The 26,553-nt window shown below is 38.1% G+C and overlaps 1 protein-coding gene across 5 annotated transcripts; it reads left to right on the forward strand.

Moving 5' to 3' along the window:
* Nucleotides 1-7,767: 7,767 nt before the first annotated feature.
* Nucleotides 7,768-26,045, forward strand: LOC122084531 (histone-lysine N-methyltransferase SUVR5-like). 5 transcript variants are annotated; one of them, XM_042652838.1, is made up of 13 exons: nt 7,772-8,250; nt 14,246-14,666; nt 14,736-14,839; nt 15,643-15,945; nt 16,044-16,154; nt 17,867-17,977; nt 19,663-22,500; nt 23,469-23,630; nt 24,131-24,247; nt 24,316-24,419; nt 24,506-24,643; nt 25,109-25,196; nt 25,617-26,045. In XM_042652838.1, exons 2-13 carry the CDS (start codon nt 14,378-14,380, stop codon nt 25,722-25,724), a joined length of 4,473 nt encoding a protein of 1,490 aa, XP_042508772.1. In that variant the 5' UTR covers nt 7,772-8,250; nt 14,246-14,377; the 3' UTR covers nt 25,725-26,045. The 5 variants fall into 5 exon arrangements, 4 of the variants coding, with proteins under 4 accessions (XP_042508772.1, XP_042508773.1, XP_042508774.1 ...); XM_042652839.1 differs by having other exon boundaries at nt 14,246-14,630; XM_042652840.1 differs by having other exon boundaries at nt 14,246-14,600.
* The last annotated feature ends 508 nt before the right edge of the window (nt 26,046-26,553 follow it).

Consider the following 26,553-nt stretch of genomic DNA (forward strand, 5'->3'; position numbering starts at 1 on the left):
ATTTTTTTTTTGCTAACAACGGGTATCCAAGCCTTCAGCCTTACTAGTCCCATGGACTCATACTGGCCCCACAACATAATGGCCTAGATCATACGGAGGTTGAATGATCTGAAGTAAAGATCTTTTGCCAACTTAGCTACCTCCTTGGGGTTGAAAGAATCGAGAGTAAAAAATGACAATAAGGCAAGTTTGGGTATCACCAATACTACACCCTGACTCTTAAAATTTTGCAAATCCAAATCCAGAAATCTAGACTCTCCCTATAAAAATGTATGGGACTTTTATAATTTTAGAAAATATCTAAACCGGATACATACAAAAGGTCCATCCATCCCAAGAAGTTAAACTGGGATTCTCAAATACCATACCCAACCCTTTTCAATTTTTCTTCCCATTTAAAGGAGTTGACATCTCACTATCCTCTTTGTTTGGACTGTTGTTTTATTGAAAATAATTAAAAAAATATATCCTAGAACTATTTCTTTTCAATTATTTTTTTAATATTTTTTAAGGAGGGAGGTGGAGGACTATTTTTTTCCTTAAATAATAAATTATAGTTGCATAACATAATTTTAAAATGTTTTAATATGATATGAGCTATACTATTATTAACATAAAATATTGACTTATACATCACATGTTTCATTTTTATGTTCATAGCCTTAATGCAAAAATATTTTTTCAAAAAGTAGGTTGTATATTGAACATTTATATTTTATCATTTGTATGTATCTATTAAGTTTTTAATGAATATTTATATTTTATCATTTTAAAACTTTTTAAATTTATTTTGTGTAGAAATATGAAATTTCTCTTCGGTTAAAATGATATAAATAATGAAAAAAAAATAAGAAGAAAAGACAAGTAGCTACATACATTTTCAATAATAGTTGAAAAGTTAAGTAAAATTTTATGTATTACTATAAGTTATTGTGTTGGTTACACAATTATCGTCAATAGAAATTCTGTTATTTGTTTTAACTTCACATCACTTTAGCAATTTACGTTCAACCAAACAAAGCTTGTATTAAATAATTGTCATATAGAAAATTATTTAAAAATAAGATAATAGCACATGATGTATACTAATTAAAAAATTAATGTAAATAGATTAGTCAATTAATATAAAAAAAAAAAAAAAAAAAAAAAAAAAAAAAAAAAAAAAAAGATCTGAAAGCTGCTCAACAAGGCCTGATTCATATATAATATGAAGATATTTGACTATCTAATAGAATCAGCTGGAGCAACCCCAATCAATCTATTTTAAGTTGCGTTGCAGGTTGGATCTAAGTCAAATAACCTATTTTTCGATTGCTATGGGGGAGGAATTGTTTAGTTTTCTCTTGAAACTAGGGAAAGAAGTCTCTGAACAAGCAGTATAGGGAAGCATCAATGAAAAGTGATGAAAATTGTTTTGTGCACAAGAAGGGAGAGAGGACATTTCAGGTGAAGAAGAGTGATAGAGAGAAAGGGTGCTAATGTACCCTTCGCATTTGGCTCAGATAACCTTTCTCTTGAAACTATATATTCTTTAGGGAAAAAGAAAACTGTCCACTTATGTTTGTCTATGCCTAGACACAAGCAAGCACAAAAAGATTGTGGTGCCCCCTACGGCCCTACCCCCACCCCATGTGTTAGAGATGCCTTCATGTAACCTTCCATTGGTTTGCATGCTGGCAGAGTAAGCGGGTAGCATTCTCTCGCTACTCTTTAATAGACTATAAACTTTATGATTATTAAAGATTAGATAAGATTTTATTCACAAGATGTGTACACACATTTTAGTGCATCGGGGCATAAATGTTGTTACACCCTCCTTTTTCTCCCCCATCCAGTGAGTCTCCAGAGAGCCAAAAGATATATCTAGGATGGCTTATAATGATTCTAGAAACTTTTTTTTCCCCTATAAACTCTAAAGCTAGATTTTGAGTTTACTGAGGGTTGGATCGTAAGATTTCCCACAATGGAATCTTTTGTGTAGCCTGTAGGATCTGGCTCTTCTCTTGAGCAATGATCGACTAGGTCAGCCCATAGCTACCTGGCTGATCAACACATGTTCAAGCAGTGATCCAATGGTTGTGCTTCTACTGATTGGAATAGAGGTGCCGCACTGAGAGCCATTGGATAACTGCTTGAACATGTGTCGATCGCCCAAGTAACCATAAGCAAGGCCTGGGAGATCACCGCTCATGAGAGGATCCTGCACAATTGACCTATATGTCGGTAGGGCTGCAACTTTATTTCTAAATACCCAACCCACCCAAACACCAGCCTAAAACTTTTGGGCTTTGGCTGGGGTTCTCAGCCCTTAGTTCAGGTTTGGGCCAAAAGGAGGCCCAAGGTCCATTCGGGCTGGGATACAGGTGAAGGTGTTGATCTAGGCCCGCCCCAACCCAAAAAAAACATGCATGGATATAGGACAAGTTTGATGTATAGTAGTCTAATATTGATTTAAGTATAAATTTGATTCTGTGAAAGGATCTAGTATATACATATGATATCAGTCGTTGATTAAGTATATCTATGTTAGGATACCCCATAATATTATGTATCTATAGCAATATATACAAATTGCATATGCAATGTTGAAAGCTCCGGGCTTTTGCTTATGCCCGGATGAGGTGAGCTCATAGTTTATAAGTTCGGGGATGGCAATAATACGGGAACGGATATGTACAGCAATTAAATGGATCATACGGTAATAATACTTTTCAAAAAATCCGATGCAATAAAACACGTACGGAAATGATACGGTACGTGTTTAAAACGTATTTAATACGATTGCTCTGTAAAAATCAGGGAGCAAAAATCCCAGACTAAAAATGATTGTTTGAAACTAAATTCTAATCTACTATGCTTTTTTTGACAATAAAATCCAATCTGATTTTTCAATTTGAAATCATTTTCCATTCTTTTGAATTTTCACATTTAATATTAATTAAATTTAACCCCTAAAAATGATATGATAGAAATAACTAAGAGGAAAATCAAACCTCATCTCGTCTCATAACTTTTACATGTTCTCTTCTTCTTCTTGATACCAAAACAAGGTTCTAGAAGATGGAGAATAAGTGTTTACAATCGTTCATCGTAGAGATGCGCTTAGATTTTCTTGAAATTTCCATGGAGGGTACAATCTAAAACCGGTCATGAATCAATTTTAAGACTCAATAACCTCCTCTCTTCAACTCCTTTGATTTTTCAGATGCAGTATTTCAAGAACAGTGGGAGGAGAACCCTCTTTCTAATTCTTCACATTGTCCACTTGCAACTATGTTTGTAAATAATTGTCGGTCCAATTCAAATGACGATTGTATGCTAAGCTTCCTAGAAAAGTTTTCATTTCAACATCTTTTGGAGAATCCCACCTTGGCCATCTTTGCCCATGTGAGTCATCTCTTTTGAATCTTTCTTGCTTCTCGTTAAAATTCATTTGCAGATGCAATTGCCCTCGATTGGGTTTTCAACAATCGATGGGAATAGAAATGGAGAAGAGAATGAGAGCAGAGGGTATTGATGTCTTACCTATCGCCCTCGGTCGCTGGCCGCCGAGAACAGAGATGGAAGAGAAGGGATCATTAGGGCAAGGGTTCCTCATTTTTTTGGTTTACTTAGATGAGGGAAGAAGAAGAGTTATAATTTCAATGGATAAGGGTTCCTGATAGAAGATAAGGGTTGGGAATTGGGATTTGGCCCATTTGGGTTAATCTCATTTTTTTTAACCCAAAAGTTTTATTGAGTATGTAACATAGTATAGGAGTATTAATCGTGTATAATACGATTATCTTTAAAATCCGCATATTAAACGATTTTTTTGGATTGATACGCCAAATTACGAACTTTTAAATTAAACGTTTGGATGCGCATATTATACGCGTATTTTACTAACTATGGGTGAGCTTAACTGGCGGGCATGATCCTGCATGTGCAAGCATGAGGTCGGCTTGGGCTGGGCTTCAGACGATGGGGAACTTCACACATTGGGTTGGTCAAGGTCTCTTAAAACCCGAGCCTAGCCTGCCCAGCCCAGCTGCACCCTTATAATTCAGAGTAACCCCTAGCTTCATAGCTTATTGTGTAGAAGGTGAGAAAGATTCCATTGCATGGAATCTCATTGGTCATGCCTATCCCAAACACGTAAAAGGTGTCCATGGTAAAGGAAAGAGGTACATCTACCCATATGGAGGAAACATAGAAACAAACCGCACCCCTACCTATGAGAAGAGCTAATTTCACACTAGAAGGATGTGTCACCAAAAAAAAAAAAAAACACCCTAGATGGGATACATTGTAGAGAAATTTGATTCAAATAGATAACATAGATTAAGGTGGGACGACATAAGAGTTGATTGTTAAGTCATATGAGGTAGTTTCACTCAGTGTACAATTCTAAGAAAAGGACTTGATCCACTTATCCCAACTGGGGAGAAAAAACCATTCAATAGGGAGACTATGAAATTGTGGATGCTTGGTATGGCCTATGGGGGATTTTCCCTAGACATGTCTTTTTGATCCACTAATTCTCTTTTGGCTATTTTTTTTTATAAAAAATTTCATAATTTATTTTGATATTGAATGCAATTCCACCATAAGAAATACTTCAAATGGTACATCTTCTAATTATTATTATTATTTTTTAATGTTTTTCCAAGTCAAGAGTCATCATTAATTTTGAACAAAATTTTACATCCTCATACGTAATTTTTTCAAGAGTTTTTCCCCACTCATTTATATTAATTTATCTCAACCACACAATCACCCTTTTTTTTTTCACTGAAATGATGGCCATATATATACATATACCCTTTTCACTTAAAAAAATTTTTTTTTGGCAGAAAAGAAATATGTCAGGGTGCATAGAGTATGGTGGCACCTCTTATGTTGATCTTTCAACTACTCTTATGAAATAACAAATATGCCCTTATTATGGAGGAGATAAACAGACACAGGAAGGTAGGGATGTCAATTTTGAGCCCGCATCGGTAGGCCAGATCGAGCTCGATATGTTTATGGCATGATTGGGACCAGCCTGATTAATAAAAGTGTCGGGCTCAAGCCCGACACGTTTATTAAATGGGCGTTCACGGTGTAAGTTGCTAACCCGTCAAGCAGCCGATCGAACCAAAACATTTATATGCTCAGCTTGAACCGACTCGTTGTAGCTCAACCCCCTTTAATACTACATAAAATTCATATTTTGCCATTACTAGTAAAAAACAAATTAAACTTTTTTACCCTTAGCTTCGTAATAGGATTTGATTTAATTAAGCTTTTATTTTGTAAGTTGTAAATATCATAATTTCTTCTTTTTTCTTTGTAAGAACAACCATAATCTTATATCATTTATCTTTTTTATTAAAGATTTGCCTCACATATTTCTGGGCATTCAACCCACTTAAGAAAAGAATGTTAAGGTAGTAGGCACGTTTAAAGCCCGTTTAGTGCCCGTTTAAAATTAAATAGGTTCGTAGCCCAATTAAGACCCAATTAAAGAAGCTCGATTAAAGCCCGACACCGATCTGCCCGATTATAAACCATACCATGCCCCCCAAAACTAGGCTTGTTTACTTAAACGGGTGTTCACGGTGCAAGACTTCCAAATGGTCAAGCCCGATTAAGCTTGACCGAGATTGACCTGGCCCAACCGGTTGACACCCCTACAGGAAGGTACTAGTATAGGCTATGCAACCGGACAAGAAACTCAAAATTTTTTTCTTTACATTGATTTACGTTTTCTTTTCTTTATAATTTTTGGGAAAAATAAACCTAAAATGAAGCATGGCTCTTCTGCCTAGACACAACTTTGGGGGGGGGAAGTGGAGGAGTGGAGTGGGGAGGGGGAGGGAAGGAAGCATAGCCCTTGTGCCTAGACACAGTTGGGGGGAGGGGAACCCTACTTGATACGCATAAAAATGATCATTCAATGAGCGATCGACATTTGATGCAAGACACCTATGACAGTTGACTCAAAAGGAAACTAAAGAGATTTATGAGGAAACAAATAACTTTGGATCTCGATATTTGAGGAAAATCCCTCGTTCCCTCTTTCGCAGAGTCATACTTGGACTCAATTTCCTCAAGTAAGGAAGCTAATGCAACCTCCCAAAAGGAGAAGGATTCTATACGTTTAAAGATGGAAGCCCAGGACACAATCTCTCAACATACCTCAATCTTCCAAAAAAGGAAACCGTCTCCCATCAAGATTCTACCTTCTCCTATTCTGCAAGCTAGCTAAGGGATCGAAGCACATAGACTTGCTCACTATTGCTCTCTCCCTCATTCTTGTTGTTGCATGGATTACTAGCTAAAGCGTTGGGCGTCGAAGGGTTTCCTCTTGAGTCCTGCTCCAAGCCTCTCTTACCTCGTATATAGCTGTGCAAGCTTACACATCATCAACCTTAGTTTTTCGACCACAAAACTACCCCTGATTAAAGGTGAAAATCCCACCCAAGTTGATGTTTCTACTAGTGTTCCCATTAGCCCTGTGCACTCCCTGCACTAGTGCATATGTCATGCTGCCTTTTAGGGAACCCACTCCCGTAATTTTTTTAGGAAAAAAAAATTCTGATCGTCTTTCCTTGTATCCCATGCACAAGGGGGTGAAATGAATGTCTACCTGGGTCATGTGGCCTTTGTGCAACTGCCCCACGCTGATGCAGGGGCCACAAGACCGGGCATCAAACCCTTCCCATTTTCTTCCTGGTAGGGGGTGTCAAAACCTAGCCTGAACCGATAAAACCCAAACCGAACAAACTGATCCTTATTTGATTGGTTTTGGATTGAGGTATGTTGGGATCGGCTGAAACCGAACTGACCAATAACCAAACCGAACCGATAAAAAAATGACCAATAACCAAACTGAATGAAACCGATAAAAAAATAAATGATTTTGAGATTTAAATTGGTGAATTGACCATCCATTTTTTACAATATGAGTGAGAAATTTTTTTATTGTAAGGGGAATTGTTACAAATCATTGAATATTATATTATGAATAGAGAAATTGATTTGTAAATTATAATAATGCTTCTATTGATTTCTTTGTTCACTATAGAAAACTAGTTGGATAGTTAAATGAATGATTGGATAATAGGGTTCATTTTATGATTTCAATATTAATTATTTTCTTAGTAATTTGTTATCCATTGGTTTCAATATTAGTTATCTTTCCCTTACAATGATAAACCATGATTTAATCATAAATTTAAAGTGTATTTTTCGATAAATCTTGTCACTATAAGTTATGAATGTAAGATTTATTATGGTTCAAGTCCAATAATAAACCGATCTAAACAAGTATTAACCTGATATCGAAAAACCAAAATAATTCGAAATCAAACTGAACCAAAATCGAAATCGATTAAAAATCGAAATTTCTTAACGGATTGGTTTTGGTCACCCTCACTCCTAGACCAAGATCGATTCAACCTGACCAAAATCGTATCGAACCGTTCAATTGGCAACCCTACTTCTTGGTATGAGCCATTCCCCGTTTTTTAAACCAATAATAGATCGATATAAAAGAATGGATCTGCGGAAGAAATCCACCAATCACAATCGTTTGAAATTGACAGGACCCTGATTATCTCTTTAAAAACCTTTGGGTCAAGGGTATTATAAATCTACAATGAAATGACACTCCACTGGCTCCGTACTCCCAAGGGCTGTCATCCATTAACATACCTTAATATATGTTATCTGAACAGAGATGGGTGGGGGTAGCTGGAGAGAGAGAGAGAGAGAGAGAGAGGGAAGGAACTGCGAGGACTGGGAATCTAGTAGGACTTGGGTTGGTCAATTTATGGTGGAGTCCGGTAGAAAATTGTTTCTTTTTTTGGTTGAACCATGGATGGTGGAGACGTACTTGATGGCCGAATTGCCCACTAGTTTTGAGCCTAGAACCTAGGAGATTAACTCAGGGGGGCCAGAGAAAATAAGAAAAGGGCGAAGGGGTGAGAGAGACCTGTAGATTCACATCACTCAAAAGAAAACAACCACAATTTGTTAAGATCTCTTATTAGGCTACTCATACATAGGCACCCATGTTGGACCCCCATCATGGTCGCCCTCTGCCCCTTCTGCTATAGCCTGTTCCAGTATTTTTCATGACAGACACATAAGAGTCATACCTGAATATCTTAGTATAAAATCGCCAATTTCAATTTCACCCCCACCTCCAAACGTCCATGGATAAAGGAGATTGGGAGAGATGTTCATCTCAGGAATCAAATCTCCTGCTCCCCTTTAAAGGTACATTTAGCCTTATTTCTCAACATTCTTGCATGTAACCTCCTTGTATGTATTGTCTTGTTTATGTATCTTTATCTCGAGTCTCAACAATAAAGAAAGGAGCAAATAATAACAATTTATGTTAACTAGAAAAAAATAAATAAATAAATAAGGACGAACACGAACCCTTGTTTGATTGGATGAGTTAATCACTCAATTAGAGATTTTGGGTTTTTGATCGTGTTTTTTCATATGAGTTTTTTATTTTATTAATGATTTTGGTTTTGGGTTACCCCAGTTCTAATTCAATTCTATTACTGTTTCTATTTCTTTTGTTTATATCTCTCTAGGGGGATAGGGATGTAACATTTGAATTTGGGCTTGGATGTGTTTTACATGTTGTTGTTGTTGTTGTTGATGATGATGATGATCTCTGTACCTCTTAAATTTAACTGTGATCAATAATCAATGTGGGTTTCTGGATGTTGTTTCCTGCCTAATTTTTTGTTTAGAGGTTTTAGGTTGGAATCCTTTTAGGTCATGATCACCGCAACACAGAGGTTGTAGATCGGTGTCTGAGATCTGGGTAGTAGAGAATAGTGGTGAGAACGCACATGTGGAGTGATTATTCCATTCATGACTGGACAGGAAAAAAAAGAGAAGGATCTGTTTCTTGAAGAATTAAACGACTATAATAGTTATGAGATTTATGGTTCTAGTTTAGGAGATCTGGATAATGACGATGGATGTAAGTGGAGGGCAAGGATAATTTCAATAAGTTCTCCATTTTTTTTTTTTTAGATGAGTTTTATTTGGATGGTTGTGACTTGTGAGATTTGTGAGATGAACCCATACAAATGGTTGGGTGCAGGGGGTCCATCATTTATTGAGATTCCATAATATGCTGACATGCATCGATTTATCTATTATTTGGTTCCCATGGTTATTAGACTGGTTGTTTATCCCTAAATATGGACAATTTCGACAGCTCTAATTGATATCCTAAAAGGGAAAGAAAAAGAACTTAGGATTAATTGATAGAATTTAGCGAAAATTTAGATGGTTTAATACTTAAATGTGTTTAACAACAAAAACCATGCTGCTATGTTTTTATTTTGTCTATAAATTCGGATATATCTTTCCTTCTCTTATATTAGTTCTTTCCCCTCTTGGTGCAAGTAGTTTGTTCAAGATAATAATACTATTCATATTCTATATAATATATATATATATATATCTAGATAATAAATACTATCCATTTTGATCAGTTGTATCAAGAAACAGTCTCTCCGTGAAGCAGGGGTAAGGCTGCTTACATTATGACCCTCCCTAGCCCTGCAGTGGTTGGAGCCTCGTGCAGACGTGCACTGGTTACGCCCCTTTTATTTTGGTCAGTTGTACAACATGTATGGTAATTTCCAATTGAGATGAAATCTCCAATCCCCACAACCTGATTTCACAGACCATAGTCTACTAGGAGGGTGTGATTTCAATCATAGACTTAAAAAGAAATATATATATATATATATATATAAAACAAAGAATCCCATAATCTCCTTTTCCATACGGATATTTGTACTTCGAATAAGTATGTTATAATATTCAGTTAAATCTCCGTATGAATATTTATACTTTGAATAAGTATATTTTCATATTCAGTTAAAAAGAATGTTTTTTGTGGAAATGGTCCTTCCTGCCTATATGCAACAGTGTACAGCACTTGCACACTTCAACTTGTGATGGACTTCAAAATATAAATCTTTTGTTTCATAGTACATCTTGCAATTTGGACTTGCTCCTATGGCTTTTACTTCACTATGTTCAACTCATGAAGTTTACTAGGACTGCTGATTGCTTTTCCTGCCAAGTTGTATTTACAGGTTATTGTTGCTTCAATCTAGAATCAAGTTGGTAAATTGTAATACATGTTATGCTTCCAATAGAATCAAGTAGTAGTCATTGTCATGCTACCATTCTACATATCCAAGCTTACAGTTTGTTTTGCTGAAGGCGTTGAGCACAATTTTGATCCATGGCTTTATATGGGTGCATATATGTACCTGCTACGAGAAACACATGGTACTTTAGATTGAAAAGGTGATGTTAAGGACCTTGCATAGTCGCCAGGAGGAGAAAAGGTTAAAGGATTCAGGATCTGTTATCCCTTTTATGTGCTGAGAACAAACAAGAAAGCATGCCTGTATCGTGTCCAAGGATTAAAGTATCGGTATCGGTCGTCGTATCGGTCGACCAAAATTAAGATTCGTATAGGAGGGTATCGTATCGTATCGGAGATACACTAAGATACGCTAAAAATACGCATATAAATGGATATGAAACACCTTTCTAAACACTTTTGCATACAATATTTGTTAAAAAAAGCTATAGATAACATGTATTATGTATAAGCACTAAATTGAGGGTATCGCACTAAGAATTCAAGGTTTGCAGTTGTCCCATAAATGTAAAATCCTTGTTCCCAACCTTGATTTCCACTTTAGTTAGAGAGAAATGTGGCTGGCAGCAACTTTGGAAGAAAAACCCTCAAAAAATAATGTTTTCTGAAAAAATACCCATCTTGGCCATTATATGACAGTAGCGCACCGTATCGGTACATACCGATACGTACCGATACTCACCGATACGTACTGATCGATACATACCAATATGTACTGATACTCATCGATACGTACCAAACAATACATACAAATACTCACCGATATTTACTAATACATACCAAAATGTATATTTCACCTCGATTTTATATTTTCCATAGAGTATTAGTACGTATCGATAGTGTATTGGTGCATATCGGTATGTATCGTAGGATATATATATAGATATGAAAGGATTTTAAAAATTCCATGTATCGTATCGATCGGCTAAATTTAAGATACGTATCGGAGGGTATCATATCGGTATCGGAGATACTTTAAACCATGATTGTGTCCAGATTTTCTGCTTGATGGTCCCATCTCATTGGTTAAGCATTTGAGTGACCTTCACTTGTTGCCTTTCTTATATTCATTATTCTCTTTGCAGTGTTTGCTAAGTTTAGCTAGCAGCCAATCTACCATAACCGGCAATTCAAGAGTCACATTGGAGGAGTTAGGTCTGGCCATATATTTGCTTTTAATTAAACAGGATGGAGTCCTTGCTTGGTACTTGCCCAAGCAAGGATATATGGGGCGGAATGTTGGGCAGTTAAGAAGTGTTATATAAAGAAGTTATGTGTAGCTCAGATGAGGATGTTAAGATGGATGAGTGGAAAAACTAAGAAAGATAAAGTAAGGAATATGAGAGCTGATTTGAGAGTTTCCCTGATCAATGAGAACCTCCGTGACAAAAAGTCGTTTGAGATGGTATAGCTATGTTCAAAGGAGGCCTGAGGTTGCCCTAATAAGGAGTGATTTGATTTAGACTAAAGGAGCTAAGGGAGCTAGGGGCGGCCTAAAATGACCATAAGAGAAGTGGTGAGGAATGACATGCATAGTGGATAGAGCCTATTGGAGGGCAAGGATCCATGTAGCTGACCCCATTTAGCTGAGATTCTCTTGTCTTGTTGGGTTGTTCCTTTTTCTTCTAATTGTTATCTATCTACTCTCATCTTCTCCTTCACGCACCTTTTTTTTTTCTTTGGTATGGACCCATGCATCTGACACCATTAAGTTGGGATAAAGCTGAGTTTGTTGTTGTTGGAGTCCTTGCTTGCTCAGTTGTTGTATTAGAGAGGTAAGGTGTCTTGCTTCCTATTAATATCTCATCTGGATGTCAAGACTGGTGAATCCTTTCCAACATTAATATCTCATCCGGTTGTCAACTGATGAACCCTTTTCAGGATGGCCTGCCCAATCATGTGGTCCTGAGGCATTCTTCATTTAGGGTTGAACATTGTCATGTTATATCTATGATTATGGAATAATCTGCCTGCTTTTTGGTACCAATATCTCATTTTCTATTCTCTTAATTGGACAGTAATCTCTCACTATAATTTTATTCTTGTCTTTTTAAAGGATGTGGGCTAAAGTATGATATAAATATAGTTGCCCTTGCTTGCCTATCTGCATGGAGCGCCTAAACTCATGATATAATCTAGTTGCCCTTGCTTATGTATCTCCATGGAGCACCCAAAAATATGATATAAATCCATCAATTGCGCCTAAACTCTCCATAAACATCCAAGGGCTTGGTTTTCCTACTTGCACCCATCAAAGCTGTGCATGATAGTGTTTTCCATGAGGGGTGACCAAAAACCACGCTTGCAAGAAGAGAATGATCTGGCAACCTGAAACCAGTCTCTTACATTGTAATATGTGGATATACACTCAACCATGTCAATTATTGTATCCCAATGTGTAGATCTGGTCCTCCTCATGTCTATGGTATCCTGGATAGGCATACATATCCTGCATTTGGTTCGGTCACGGTAGCGAAACCGCTCCCACCCTTCCATCAATAGCGTGACGCACAACATAGTGGAGGCATTGGCAAGGGCCCTAGGAGGATACTTCAGAAAGAAAGCCTACTGGTTTGGTTGGTCTGATAGGTGGTTCAGATACTGTTCGTCATCCTTGTACATTAGGCATTCACGGAAGAGATAAAATTCTTCCTGTAAACGGGTGCTCTTTGCAGGCATTGACCTTATTTCTGCTTCCTACTCACAGGCATCATAATTTAGAGGGGCTGAAGTTCGACTTTTGCATTCTAATAAGAGACCCAAGATCCTTTGTACTTCGGTTTACACATTTGTCCCAATTGACTTGCATTTCTTTGTTTTTTTTCTCTGATTTTGACAAATTCTTATTTTGTTACTCTTGCAAGGGTTTAAAAAGGAATAGTCAACCAGAAAGTTTACAAATGTGGCTTTTAAGCTTTGAGTTTCCCCAAGAAATATACATTCATCATTCATGTAGTGAGTAATGTTAAATTCCCCTGTTGCAATCTACTAATACACAAGACCCTTTCTGCTTGGGTTTACACATTGTGTCCTAATTGATAGTTCTCACATGGGCTTCAAACTCAAACAAAATGCAAGACCAGAAGGTCTGTCGCTGTGTATCTGATCAGTGATATTGTTCCTCTCAAGGAAACATATTTTTGTTCCATTAGATGAATCTTTTTGGCACTTATTTTGATTGAAAGATTCCAAGGCTCCAAAGATCATGGATGAACTCAGAGGGGGTTGACTTAAATATTTTCTATACATATTCTGAAAGTCCAAAAGAATATATTAGACTGGATGTTCATGGACATCAAACTATGTCAATCTTTGTTGGGAGATCTCTTTACACATAGATACTAGTAGCATCTCCTTCCACAGACATCTTGCTAGCTATTGCCTTTGGGAGATATTCCATCTCTGGTTGTACATACTATGATGATACTTGAGACTGTTTAGCATGCTTTTGTTGGGCTTTTGGTCTTTAGATCATTGGTGATCATTGTCCTTGTTATGATTCTGTTACTTTCAGTGGTTCATAGCACATGACCAGTTTCTAATCCTTAGGCTGTTTTAGGTCAGCTCTCCATAATTAGACACCACATTTTCTTCTAGTGGTATGAGAGTGTGTCTTTTGTGTCTTGCATTACTTGGTATTTGGTAAAAAAGATGGGTGTTTATTTGCTCCTACTTTTCTTCTTCTTCCCTTAGACCTGAAAGGTGAACGGGTGAGGAAGTGAAGACATCCTTTCTATTGGAATAGGATGATGGTATAGGAATGTGTTGGATCCGGGTCCTTGGTTTAAACAGATGCATGCCAACCTTACTTTGAAATTTCATCAGATAATTTATAGGAGGGTAGCACCAATAGAATATCTATACGTGATCCTTATCTGAAGCTAATATTATTTTTCTTGTGCTTTTACATTATGATTGATGTTGGCATTCTAATGAAAGGAGCCTTGTGCTTTCAATTACAAACAAAGTTTGTTTTGAGAATGTATCTCAGCTTCAGTTGTATTTCATGATTTTCATCAAATTTTGCATATTAATCCTTGATCTGACTTTTCCATTCAGGTGATCTTTGTAGGTACAGCTGATGGCAGGGGAAGATATATTATAATGAACACTATTGTTGGAATTATTGTAAAGGAGCATAGCATTATTTAATTTTTATACATCTTATATCATTGTGAATCTTGTGGAGTTATGGAAGTGCTATCATGTTCGGATGTCCAATATGTTGGAGAATCCTGCTGCCCTCAAAGGAGTCCAGGGACAGCTCTTCTTTATGGTGGAGAACCCAGCTCCCTTGAACAGGGAAAACAAGTTAAAGTATTAGACGGTACATGTGTAGTGGATGCCTCTATGCCAAGTGCTGAAGGGACGAGTGTAGATGCAGGGAAAATAATCCATTTACATGCTTCAGAAGGTGTTCGCAGTGGAGTTTCAGATTTTGAGGGTCAAGGGCCTTTTAATTTCCATGATTCTCAATGTGGTAATATTAATGAGCACAAAAAAAGGCCAAAACCTTGCACAGTCTCTGAGAAGTTCAATCTGATTGCAGATAAAACTGAAGATGCAATACCAAGTAGAAATTTGGAAGGAGAATCTCATCTTCCAGAGGTTGAATGGGCAGATCAAGATGGGACCGTAGCATTATGGGTGAAGGTATCCATTGCTGTTATCTGGTTTTCCTTCCAGATCTTTTCTTTTGATAAACACGTTCTATTGTCGAACTTTACTCCCATATAGAGTTGATGGTTTTATGGTTCATGATGTATTATGGTACAATGTGTCTCTGGTTTTTGGTTTGAAATGCATCCATGAAGCCCCATAGAGGAAATCTGAGGGCTGTCAAGACCATGAAGATGGTCTTTCCATAACCCCGAAACTACATTGTACACTTGTATCTCAATTTGAGGGTTCCACCTGAGAGATTTCATATTCTAAAGTTTTCTAAAGGCTGTAACCATGTGCCATATTTGATTCTTTTGGACAGTTCAAAAAGCTGGTGAATTGGGCAGAAAATGGGTTGAAAGCAACTCTTATTGTTATCTGCCCAAGGGTGTACACCCTAGTTTCCTCCATCCTATTTTTATAGGCCTTGCCAATTACCGAATCCAATCTATTGAACTTTTTGCTGGAAATCCGGGATACCAGATTTATGATTGAAAGTGACCAGAGCTTTTTTCTTCCTTTTTTTGCCCCCCCCCCCCAATTTTTGTTCTCCTGCTAGTAGGAGGCCCTACTTTGTAGCTTTCTTAAATATGCTGTTGTGATCTTAGGTCTTCCTGGTTCATGGAAATATCTTGCAAATTGATGTTGGCCCTTTCTTTTTACACTTAATACAATTTTATCTTTACTAGCACAAATAAAGAAATAAAACAATCTGTTTATGGTATCAATATTACACCATGCCTTTGTTCTAACTTCTAATCCAGTTTTAATTGTTCCTTTTCTTTCAAGTATAGTGGAGAGGAAAGTGGCAGGCAGGAATCAGATGTGCAAGGGCTGATTGGCCTCTATCAACTCTGAAAGCAAAGCCTACACATGAAAGGAAGGAGTACTCCTTGGTGTTTTTTCCCCTAACTAGGAATCATTCCTGGGTAGATACACTACTTGTTTGTTCCATCCATGAGTTTCCAGAGCCAATTGCCCATAGGACGCGTCACATTGGGGTAGAAATGGTCAAAGATTTGACCATCCCACACCATTTTATCATGCAAAAACTTGCAATTGCCATGCTGAATGTTAGTGACCAATTGCATCCTGAGGTATCAATTTATATTTAGTTTTCTTTGTCTTTGCCGTCTTTCTTATTTGGTTTATCTTCCTTGCATGTTTTTCTTACTTTTTGCCTACACTAGAATAGGCTGTAATAGAGAGTGCTCGAAAGGTGACAGCCTGGAAGGAATTTGCTATGGAGGCTTCCCAATGCAAAGTTTATCCAGATCTTGGAAGGATGCTCTTGAAGCTTCAGAGTGTAAATTCCTGCCCATGCTGTTTGCTAGTGCTTTTCTCTGTGTTCCTATTTAATTGTCGGTTACAGAGCTTTCTGTTACCCATATTTTCCATTGTTAAATTGTAGGATTTGAAACAAATGAACGACTTCTTGATGTAATCTATAGAGGAATCATCATTGTAGGATTTATCAGAGAAACAATGTTGCATATATTTCTATGGTATCTGCAATTTAGCTGTGATTCTCTTACATTCCTAGGTATTTAAGACTATTCTTGCATATAGTTAGAGATTACTGATCTTCTTCTAGTTCTGGTTCTTTTTACTTCGGGGGTGTTGAGTCATTCATCTCATAAGATCAGATAACACTTCTTTTTCCTGGTGGAATGAATCAAGGAACCCAAAGAGAGATTTTTACATTTCTTTTCACAGCTTTGATTTCATGGAATCGATGTAGAATTTCTTTGCCTTTGATCTCTGTATGATCATTTGAACAACTCGGACTTCATGGTCTTGAAATGGGGTTTGATATTAAATCTCTTTACTTTTTATTCTTTTTCCCTTCAAGAAAGGTAAAATTTTGTATTAATATTGGTTACCAAAAAGAAAATCCTTTACAAGGGTGCATGCTACCAACATTTGAGGACCCACCATAGTTGTCATGGGCTCATGGCGTCTAGGTGAGCCAAGGCGGTTGAGGGGGGGAATTCAAGGCAACGTCAGGAAGCGCCAAGGAATCTCCTAGGCGACCAAGGCACCAGTCCAGGCTGAGCCACCTGGATGCCTAGGCGACGCCTTGATAACTATGTGACCCACTACCCAAAAAAAAAAAAAAAGAAGCAATCCCAGCCCCCTGGAAAAAATCATTCCATGTCACACATGACTACTGTCTCCTGAAGTCTGCAACTATAGTCAACCAAAAGAAACCATTTTCTTCACTTTGCTGATCACTTTGTGCACTGGAATTAGCTTTAAAAATTCTTGCTTTACTCCCCCCATATACTCCAACACACTGGCAAAGTAATCATTCTCCAAACTATGGTTGGCTGCCTTAAAAAACAAATTATTCACTTCTTCCTCACCTTGAGACCAAATCCTGCACTCATTCCTGAATGTCCATTCAAATCCTAATTGACCCAAACAAGTAGTGCCACTAATGAACAACTCTATTTGACTTGACCTGAAGTTCACCCAAAAGACTAACCCCAACATTGGGATACTTTCCCAAAACATTGTATTGCCATTGATTCTATAACTAATAGATCTTTTTTGAAAAAATAATTAGTATCTAACAACCCTAATATAACCCTAATATAACTGTATGATACAAAACAAGATCCAAAATGCTGTCTTGTGGTTTCCATACCTTCTTAAATGGGCTCCACTTCTCCATTTTCTTGTGACTCATGTCAAATTAGAGCTTGTTCCCTAGAATCTAGGCCATCAAGTTGTTCTTTATACTTATGAGGGGCTGGATGACTCTTTGGGAAAAAAACCCTTTCACTTAACTTCAACTATTAGTTGCATATCTAGGAAACCAAAGTGATTATTAACCCATTAGGAGTCCACAGCTCAACTCACCGACCTATATGTCCCGAGAATTTGAAGTAAATTCAATTTTTGTTTCTTGTGTATATGCTCTCATTTTGTCAAACTACAATCTCCAATCACATCTGTATTTAGACCATTAATTCTGTTCTACTGATGGAGTACTGCAATTTATTGCTCATGCAGATGATATTGCAACACTTTATAGATCCAAGTTGGTTACAACATTCTTTTGACTCTTGGGCAGATCGTTGTAGGGATGCACACAGTGCTGAATCTGTCGAGACACTTAAGGAGGTACTTATTCCATTTTCCTACAGACACCTATTAAAAATATAGGGAGTGTTCCTTGATGTAAGAAAAATATCCATGCTCTCTTGTACAAAATTTCTGTCTAAGATATAATATATGATTTATAGCTCCCTTCCAGATTCTTGAAGGTTTGCTAATGAGAACTCATGTTGCTAGAAACAGTCGTGGCAATTTTAAGTATCCTACTTGAAATAATGAAATTTACAATGAATATGGGTATGTGACAGTATCAGGAACATAGTCAAGAGATGGACCATTAATCTTGATTCTGACTTAAAACTTTGAAGGTGCTAAAACCTCTACTAGAAATTATTTAGTTCTTAGTCTTGTTTTCCAGCCCTCCCTTCAGAATGAATGGTTATTGAGTGGCTGTTATCCGACCATCTTTTTACACTAGGTCAGGAATCCAACTGTTACCCCAATCAGATAGTATGTGATTCACATGAATTCTAATATATCATGATGGGTATTTTGATAATGTTTCCTATTGCTTTACCCTCTAATATCTAGTAACAAATTGGATAAACATGTTACTATATTTTCCCTTAGCCTATTGTCATCGTGGCAGCACCAAGTTCAATCTGGTCTTCTGCATACTAATCCTACTGAAACTGTCAGATTCAAATTCTCTTGACATCCATACTTGAACTAGCATTGGCAAGATTTTTCTCCTTGTAGAAAGCTGACAGTTTGAAGAAGACCACATGTTTGGAAGTGCACGTTGAATGCTACACCTGTGGAATGCTCATACCATGATACTAATGTAGCCACACCTTATCAAATTTCTCGTTAACTTGGATTCAGTGGTTCTGTGGTTGGACCTTAAAGTGGTCCGGACACCAGTAAGGACCTACCATAGAAGGCTTTTGTTTCTTGATGGTATTTCCAAGCTCCACTTTATTTTTAATCATTGACCTTATCTCCCTCTCCCACCCACCCCAACCAAAAAAAAAATGTCAAGCTAGTTGCAGCCCCATCATGTATGCCACTAATCCTCTGGAACACTAACATTTTAATTAATAAGATATAATTTGCTACTATTTCTTACCTTTTAAAAGAAGAAGAAATAAAGATATAATTAACTACTTACAGTAGCAATTAGAAGATATATTTTGCCTAGAGCACAGAAGACAGTTTTTAGTAAGCATGGCTAGTTTATTTCCTTATACTTTTTCTTTAACATCCATTTATTCAAATCTACGTTAATTTTTCTTGGGAAATCACCATGGTAGAAGTCCAAGGTATAATACTCTCTTTATTGTCTTTTGTAAGGTAGTCTGTCCAGTTTATACAAATGTTTCTATATCTCTTCCTTTTCATTGCTGATGCTTAACTTTTTCCTTTTTGTTAATGGATCATAGTGTAGCCGGAAGAAGTCAAATATTCAAGAGACTTCAATCCCTTCCTCTTCATGGCTGAAGCTTAACTTTTTCTTTTTGTTAATGGAACATAGTGTAGCCAGAAAAAGCAAAAAATATGCATGAGACTTTAATATCCAACCCTAGTCATGATATAGGTTGTTGATATCACAAGATTTTCTTCCCAGCCTAGCCACCAGCTTGAATACACTTTCTGTTCGTTTTTAGCTTATCATTAAATTTACTTTATTCCTATTCACATCCATGGTTGATGGGTTCCCCCCCCCCCCCCCTCTTTTTCATCTGACCCAGGAACTAGTGGAGTCTGTATCATGGAACGATGTTGGAGAGCTTTGGAATGCACCTGTGCAGCCTGAGTTGGGTTCTGAGTGGAAAACTTGGAAGCAGGAAGTCACTAAGTGGTTCTCAACTTCACACCCCATGGCTAGTGGTGGAGACACAGAACAGCAAAACAGCGATGATTGTGCAACAGTGGGTCCCCAAAGCAGCAGGAAAAGGCCCAAGCTTGAAGTCCGTCGTGCAGATATTCATGCTTCCCAAGTGCATGTTGCGGCTTCGCATGGTGCCCACCTTCAGGGTAACGCCGTTGAGATTGATGCTGCATTTTTCAATAGCCAGGGCTTTCGAAATACTGTAACATTGGAGCCAAAGAGTTCCAAAGATGGGGCATTTACTGAGGGAACTGTCCCAACAGATCATGATGGTAGCATGGCAGACAGATGGGAAAAGATTGTTGTTGAAGCTGGAAATCCTGAAGTCATCAGTGCAGCAGAAGTGGAAGAGACAACTTTTGATGGAGTGAGTGCTAAGAAAATGTTGGAACCTGGAAAAAAATACCACCAGTGCCTGGCTTTTATTGAAGCTAAGGGAAGGCAGTGTGGGAGGTGGGCAAGTGATGGCGGGGTTTACTGTTGTGTGCACTTGGCCTCTCATTCTCTGGCTAAAGCTGCAAAGGAGGAATATTCTCCTCTTATTAATGCGCCAATGTGTGAAGGCACCACTACTCATGGTACAAAATGTAAGCATCGGTCTCGATATGGCTCCCCATTTTGCAAGAAACATGAACTTCAGAATAGTCAATATTTGGTGAATATTGAAAGTCCGACTACATTGGGGAATAAGCAGGAGAGTGAGCACACGGAGAAGATTCCTGGTTCAGAAGCTGCACTTGGCAAAGAAATAATTTTAACATATCAAAATATTATAACAAATAATGCAGTCTCCGTCATGGAGGGAGAATCCGTTGATGGGAAAAAGATCATAAATGAGAAATCTGGGCATCCCATTAAAGACTGCAATGGAACGGAGTTGCTGCAGTGCATAGGATCATACCACATAAATAGCAAAGATCCTTGTCTTGAACGCGTAAAGCTGCATTCGTTGTATTGTGAAAAACACAAACCAGGCTTTCTCAAACGTGCAAGGAATGGTAAGAGCAGAATAATATCAAAGGAAGTGTTTATTGACCTTCTGCGGAATTGCAGTTCCCAGGAGCAAAAATTACATTTGCACCAAGCATGTGAGCTTCTTTATGGTTACATCAAGAAGGTCTCATCCCGCCGAAACCCAGTTCCTAAGGAGGCTCAACTCCAGTGGATGTTATTAGAAGCTTCTAAAGATTTAGATGTCAGTGAATTCCTGTTGAAATTAGTTTTCCGCGAAAAGGAGAAGCTCGGGAAGCTCTGGAGCTTTAATGTGAATGAAAAGCCAGTTTCTCCTTCACTTGCAGAGCAAGTTGTTCTGAAGCCTTTGGTCCATGTGAATGTCCACAACACGAGGTCTGTAAAGTGCAAGATCTGTACTGAGGAATTTTCTGATGGGGAAGCGCTTGGAGCCCATTGGATGGATGCTCACAAGAAAGAAGCAGAATTATTGTTCAGAGGGTACGCCTGTGCAATATGCATGAATTCATTTACAAATAGGAAAGTTCTTGAGAGCCATGTGAGAGAGAGACATGGGGTGCAATTCCAAGAGCAGTGCATACTTTCCCTGTGTATACCTTGTGGTAGCCATTTTCTGAATTCTGAACAGTTATGGTTACATGTCCTCTCTGTGCATTCCGTAGATTTCAGGCTGCCAAGCATTCCTGAACATCAAAACCTATCTGCAGGTGAAGCTTCTTCCCCAAAGACCACACTAGTCAATGATGATGCCATGGTGAATAACTCCAAGATTCAAGGTGGGGCCCGCAAGTTCATTTGTAGGTTTTGCAGGTTGAAGTTTGATCTTCTACCTGATCTAGGACGCCACCATCAAGCTGCTCATATGGATCCAAGTTCTATAAACCAACGTGCACCCAAGAGAGGGATGCATTTTGAAGCTTATAAACTAAAATCTGGGAGACTTGGCCGTCCTAGATTTAAGAAAGGTCTCGGAGCAGCATCATATAGAATCAGGAACCGGGGAAATTTGAGTATGAAGAAACACATTCAGCCATCAAGGTCACTTAGCAATGGGGGAACAACATTGCAGCTTCAGGTAAATGAAGCTGAGGGTCTCAGTAGATTGGCAGAGCCACAGTGCTCAATTGTTTCCAAGATCTTGTTTGCTGAGATTAAGAAAACAAAGCCCCGGCCACATAACCCTGAGATTCTTTCTATTGCTCGCTCAACTTGCTGCAGGGTAAGCCTCCAAGCTACACTGGAGGAGAAGTATGGATTACTACATGAACGTTTGTATCTAAAAGCAGCCAAACTCTGCAGCGAGCTTAATATTCAAGTTCAGTGGCACCAAGAAGGGTTTATCTGTCCTAAAGGATGTAAACCAGTCACAAAATCCAAATTTTCATCACCTTTGATGCCTCTCCCAAGTAGTTCTGTGGAGCCCACGTTTATACTACCAGTAGATTCTTTAAACAGTGAGGAGTGGGAAATGGATGAGTGCCACTACATAATTGATTCTCAGCATATAAAGTCCAAGAAAAATGTGAAAGTCTTATGCGAAGATGTTAGCTTTGGGAGGGAATCAGTCCCAATAACTTGCGTAGTGGATGAGGATCTTATGGGTTTGGTCCACAACATTGCAGAGGAAGAGTCTGATGGACAAAATGCTAGCTGTCACATGCCTTGGGAAAGCTTTAACTATGTCACTGAGCGGTTGCTTGATCCATCTCTTGGCCTTGATATGGAGGTATTCTGTTTTATGGGTTTCATCTATGTTGTCTAGCTTGAATTGTGGAATTTTCCAGCACTGAACATGTGTGGCTAAGTTTGATATTTTCATTTTAATGTGACAAGTTTACTGGACATGTAGCCCACAAAGCAATTGGTTTGACCTAGGAAATCTGGTCCAGAACTGAATGGTTCCCTTCTGAGCTTTGCAGACTTTTGACTTAATCCTTCACCTCAGTTTTTCCAATTATTAGAAGAAAAGAAAAAAGAAGCCTGATGTATTTGATGTACCTTTGTAGGTACCACGCTTTCTTCTATTTCTTTGCTGTATGATGGTCTATGTGGTAAAGCCTGATGACTGGTTTTCTCATGTTGGGTGGCTGAAGTGGCATCTAAATGATTTTCCAATTTAGTAAATCCCACATGGTAACTTTAGCCTAATAGACCTCTAATGTGGTCATGGTCAAACCAGAGAATGCCAGTTTGTTGAGCTGGGTTATACTGGAACAGGGAACCTGAACTTTTCCCAGTTGGATTCCCGTTCTTTGTAGCAACCAGCAGTAAATTGGGAAATATATTGTACCCTTTTTCGTTTTAATGCCTGCTCAGGTTTTGAAAATTATGGTTGTGGCAATGATTCTTATTTTTATGGCTGTCATTGATAAGTGGATAAATCCAATACAAGGTGCTATATAGGTTTAATGTAGGCAGGGGCATTTCTCACGTGGCCATTCAAGAGTGAAGATCATCAGATGAACAGTTTGAGTTGGCTATGACAGCCCTTCTGATGGCTTTTGCGAAGTCTTGTCAATGGTCAATGCGTGAAACCTCTTTGTCCAAAGCTTTCTCCTAGATGGATCTTATTGATTGGTCGAGTGTCTTATGCCTCAGCATGTGTGTGTGTGTGTGTGTGTGTGTGTGTGTGTGTGTGTGTGTGTGTCTTGTTATAAACAAACAATAACACATATTGCATTTTTTTCTGCACAGAGTTCACAGCTGGGATGTGCTTGCCCAAGTTCATCATGTTATCCTGACATGTGTGATCATGTATACCTCTTTGACAATGATTATGAAAATGCGGAGGACATTTATGGTAAACCAATGCATGGTAGATTTCCGTACAATGAAAAAGGCCATATCATTTTGGAGGTAATTTGACGGAATTTTCCCCTTCAGTGACTTCATATTCTACATTTGTTAAAGTTTCACCAACTGTTGAATTCATTATTTTGTATGTTCCCCTTTTGAAATAAGGCCTTTGATGATTTTTGTGGTCTTTTCTGTGCTTTTAATCTACATGTTCCAAAATGGTCTTGTACTGCACTATCCCCTGTTTAATGGGTCCCTTTATTGAAATATTCTAGTAAAAATCTGATCAGATGATCATAGCCATCCTATCTGGAATTTTCTTTTGGACTGTTGTCATGTTGTTTAGGCCCAGCAGGTTACTGGGTTAGACGTAAGACAATAATATTGGCTTCTGAATTCTCTGCATGTTTGGTGTAGAAGTAACAAGCTTGTAGAACAGTCTATTCTCGGCATCTTATTGTTAACAGTCCTTTATGAAATACAAAGTATTGTATATTTATTTTATAGCAGAATAAGGTCCCTAAACTTGGTAACTTTTCTTGTTTTGCTAAACTTTAAAGGAGGGTTACCTAGTCTATGAGTGCAATTCGATGTGCAGCTGCGACAGAACTTGTCAGAATAGGGTTTTGCAAAATGGGGTTCAGATGAAATTGGAGGTCTTCAAGACAAAAAACAAGGTAACAATTGATGACTTTTTGTTGGCCTTTTCATGAATCCTAGATTCATTTCTTCTGCTAATTCACAGGGTTGGGCTGTAAGAGCGGCTGAAGCAATTTCGTGGGGGACATTTGTGTGTGAGTACATTGGGGAGGTTTTAAATGATCAAGAGGCAAACAGGAGAGGCGAGAGGTTTCAGATGCTTTGCCACAGTTGAATTCTGCTGTCCAACGAATACTTCTACTGCTTTATCTTTGACCTAACCTGTTTAATCTCAGGTACGACACTGAAGGCTGCAGCTATTTGTATGACATTGATACTCATATCAATGACCTAAATGGACTGACTGACGGTGCTGTCCCTTACGTGATTGACGCTACCAAATATGGGAATGTTTCACGGTTCATCAACCACAGGTAAGTGATGAGCTACTGGCTAAAGCTGCCCTGCTGAATGTAAATATGCTTTCTTGCCAACCTGCTCACACCATCTATTCCTTTCTGCATTGTCTACCTTCAAATCAGTTTGGAACATTCATACAGTTGTCCAGTTAACATTCTGAGTTGGTACATATTGGGACAACCAAGATTCCTAATCAGTTATTTTAGTTTTCTTGAGTTTCTGCTCTTGAATGGCTGAATTAGATGTTTTTGATATCAGGTTTTGGGGTGTAGTCCATCTATGTGGAACTTGCTCATGGAAGTGTCATTTTCAAAAGATATGATATAGTATCGTGGAATCATATTGGGTGTTCATTATGTGCACAAATCCTGTCCGGAGATTTTTTTTCCCCAGCTGACACGTTACATACATGCTTTCTACTTCTGCCTTTGATATATTGACAGTTTTTTAATCTACTGTGTAATGAATGTTGGTTGTAGTTGCTCGCCAAACCTTGTGAATTACCAAGTGCTAGTGGAGAGCATGGATTGCCAGCTTGCACATATTGGTCTTTATGCAAGTCGTGATGTATGAACTCTGTTCTTTTTTACCTTTTGAAATATGGATGCATTTTCTTTCTGAAATTTGTATACGTGACTTGACAAGACTGAACTACCATTGTGAATTCATGTATTCCAGAGCATAATCTGTAGGAACAAATTCTGCTTTAGGTTTGGGGCATGGCTAATGAAAGGTCCCATGCTCCCCACACTGTAATGATTTGAGTTGGTCAAGACCACCTAACCTGGGAGATCCATGTGTGCTGCACAGAAAGAGGATTTTCCAATGTTAGTGGTTCATTGTCCATGTCCAACTGTATAGGACAACTTTTTTTACCTGACAAAGGGCAATGTTACTAATGTGAAATTTGATGATGTATCCCTCAGAAGCCTATACTTTCTTTTGGTCAACTTTTTATATGCTGACCCCAGTGTCTCTTATGGGCAGATTGCAGTAGGAGAAGAACTAGCTTATGACTATCGCTACAAGCTACTACCTGGAGAAGGTCGACCTTGCCATTGTGGTGCTCCCAACTGTCGGGGTCGCTTATACTGAAAGCTTATGGATGGTTCAACCCAGGAGCATATTGGAGGTCTCGCTATTCAAAGACAACATAAAATTCAGTACTATACCATCACATGATCATATATTAAGCTGCAAATTATATGGGAAAGCTTTATGTATTTTAGGTTATTTATGGAACGGTTCTTTCCCTTCAAAGGACCATGAGATTAGATTGTCAAGTTGTAGTTCTGCCTTGGGGGTAATATGTGAGCTTCCCCCAGAATAGCACTCTGCTCACACACTCCTAAAATTACATTAAAAAACAAGTGTTATTTATTCAATTCAAAGCAGAATAAGAGTTTTTGGATTCAATTGAAAGTAGTTTTTTTTTTCTTTTAGCAAAAGTACATTTTGTTTGATGATTAATGCAGATCATAAATAAGAGAAGCAAAAGCATCCTTCGCATGAGTTTGTAGGCTGATTCTAAAGAGCCATTAAAAGCCCGAGGGCGGAGAAGAATTGGCTCACCTTGCATGTTATTTTGATATGTCTTGACGAATTGGCAGTCCATGACAGAGTAGCTTCTGGGGAATTTTTTTTAGGGTTATATAGGAATTTTGGTAAAATAGTACCTATATATATTTGTCATGAATTGTAATGAGGTATTCTCTGTAATCTGAGTGAGTGAGGACCAATGGCTGTAAGCTTGTAACCCTCTTATCCAATGATGGTGAAGTATATCTCATTTCACCATGAACATAAGGAAATTTGTCAAACAACATAAAGAGTCCATATCCTCTGCAGTGAGCGATGAAGTGCGGTGAACATCGGACAGTTGAGAGCATCTGGGCACGCATCCCAAGGGCTCCCAATCACCTGA

This window comes from Macadamia integrifolia, chromosome 7 (genome assembly GCF_013358625.1).
Source record: "Macadamia integrifolia cultivar HAES 741 chromosome 7, SCU_Mint_v3, whole genome shotgun sequence".
In the NCBI taxonomy this organism is placed as follows: Eukaryota; Viridiplantae; Streptophyta; class Magnoliopsida; order Proteales; family Proteaceae; genus Macadamia; species Macadamia integrifolia.

What these genes read in the sequence shown, in the direction of transcription:
- LOC122084531 (XM_042652837.1), top strand. Translation starts at nt 14,378, where the DNA reads ATGGAAGTGCTATCATGTTCGGATGTCCAATATGTTGGAGAATCCTGC. An exon ending in AAGGCCATATCATTTTGGAG is followed by an intron (nt 23,631 to 24,130) that starts GTAATTTGACGG and finishes TAAACTTTAAAG; the next exon opens with GAGGGTTACCTAGTCTATGA. An exon ending in TCACGGTTCATCAACCACAG is followed by an intron (nt 24,644 to 25,108) that starts GTAAGTGATGAG and finishes TGTTGGTTGTAG; the next exon opens with TTGCTCGCCAAACCTTGTGA.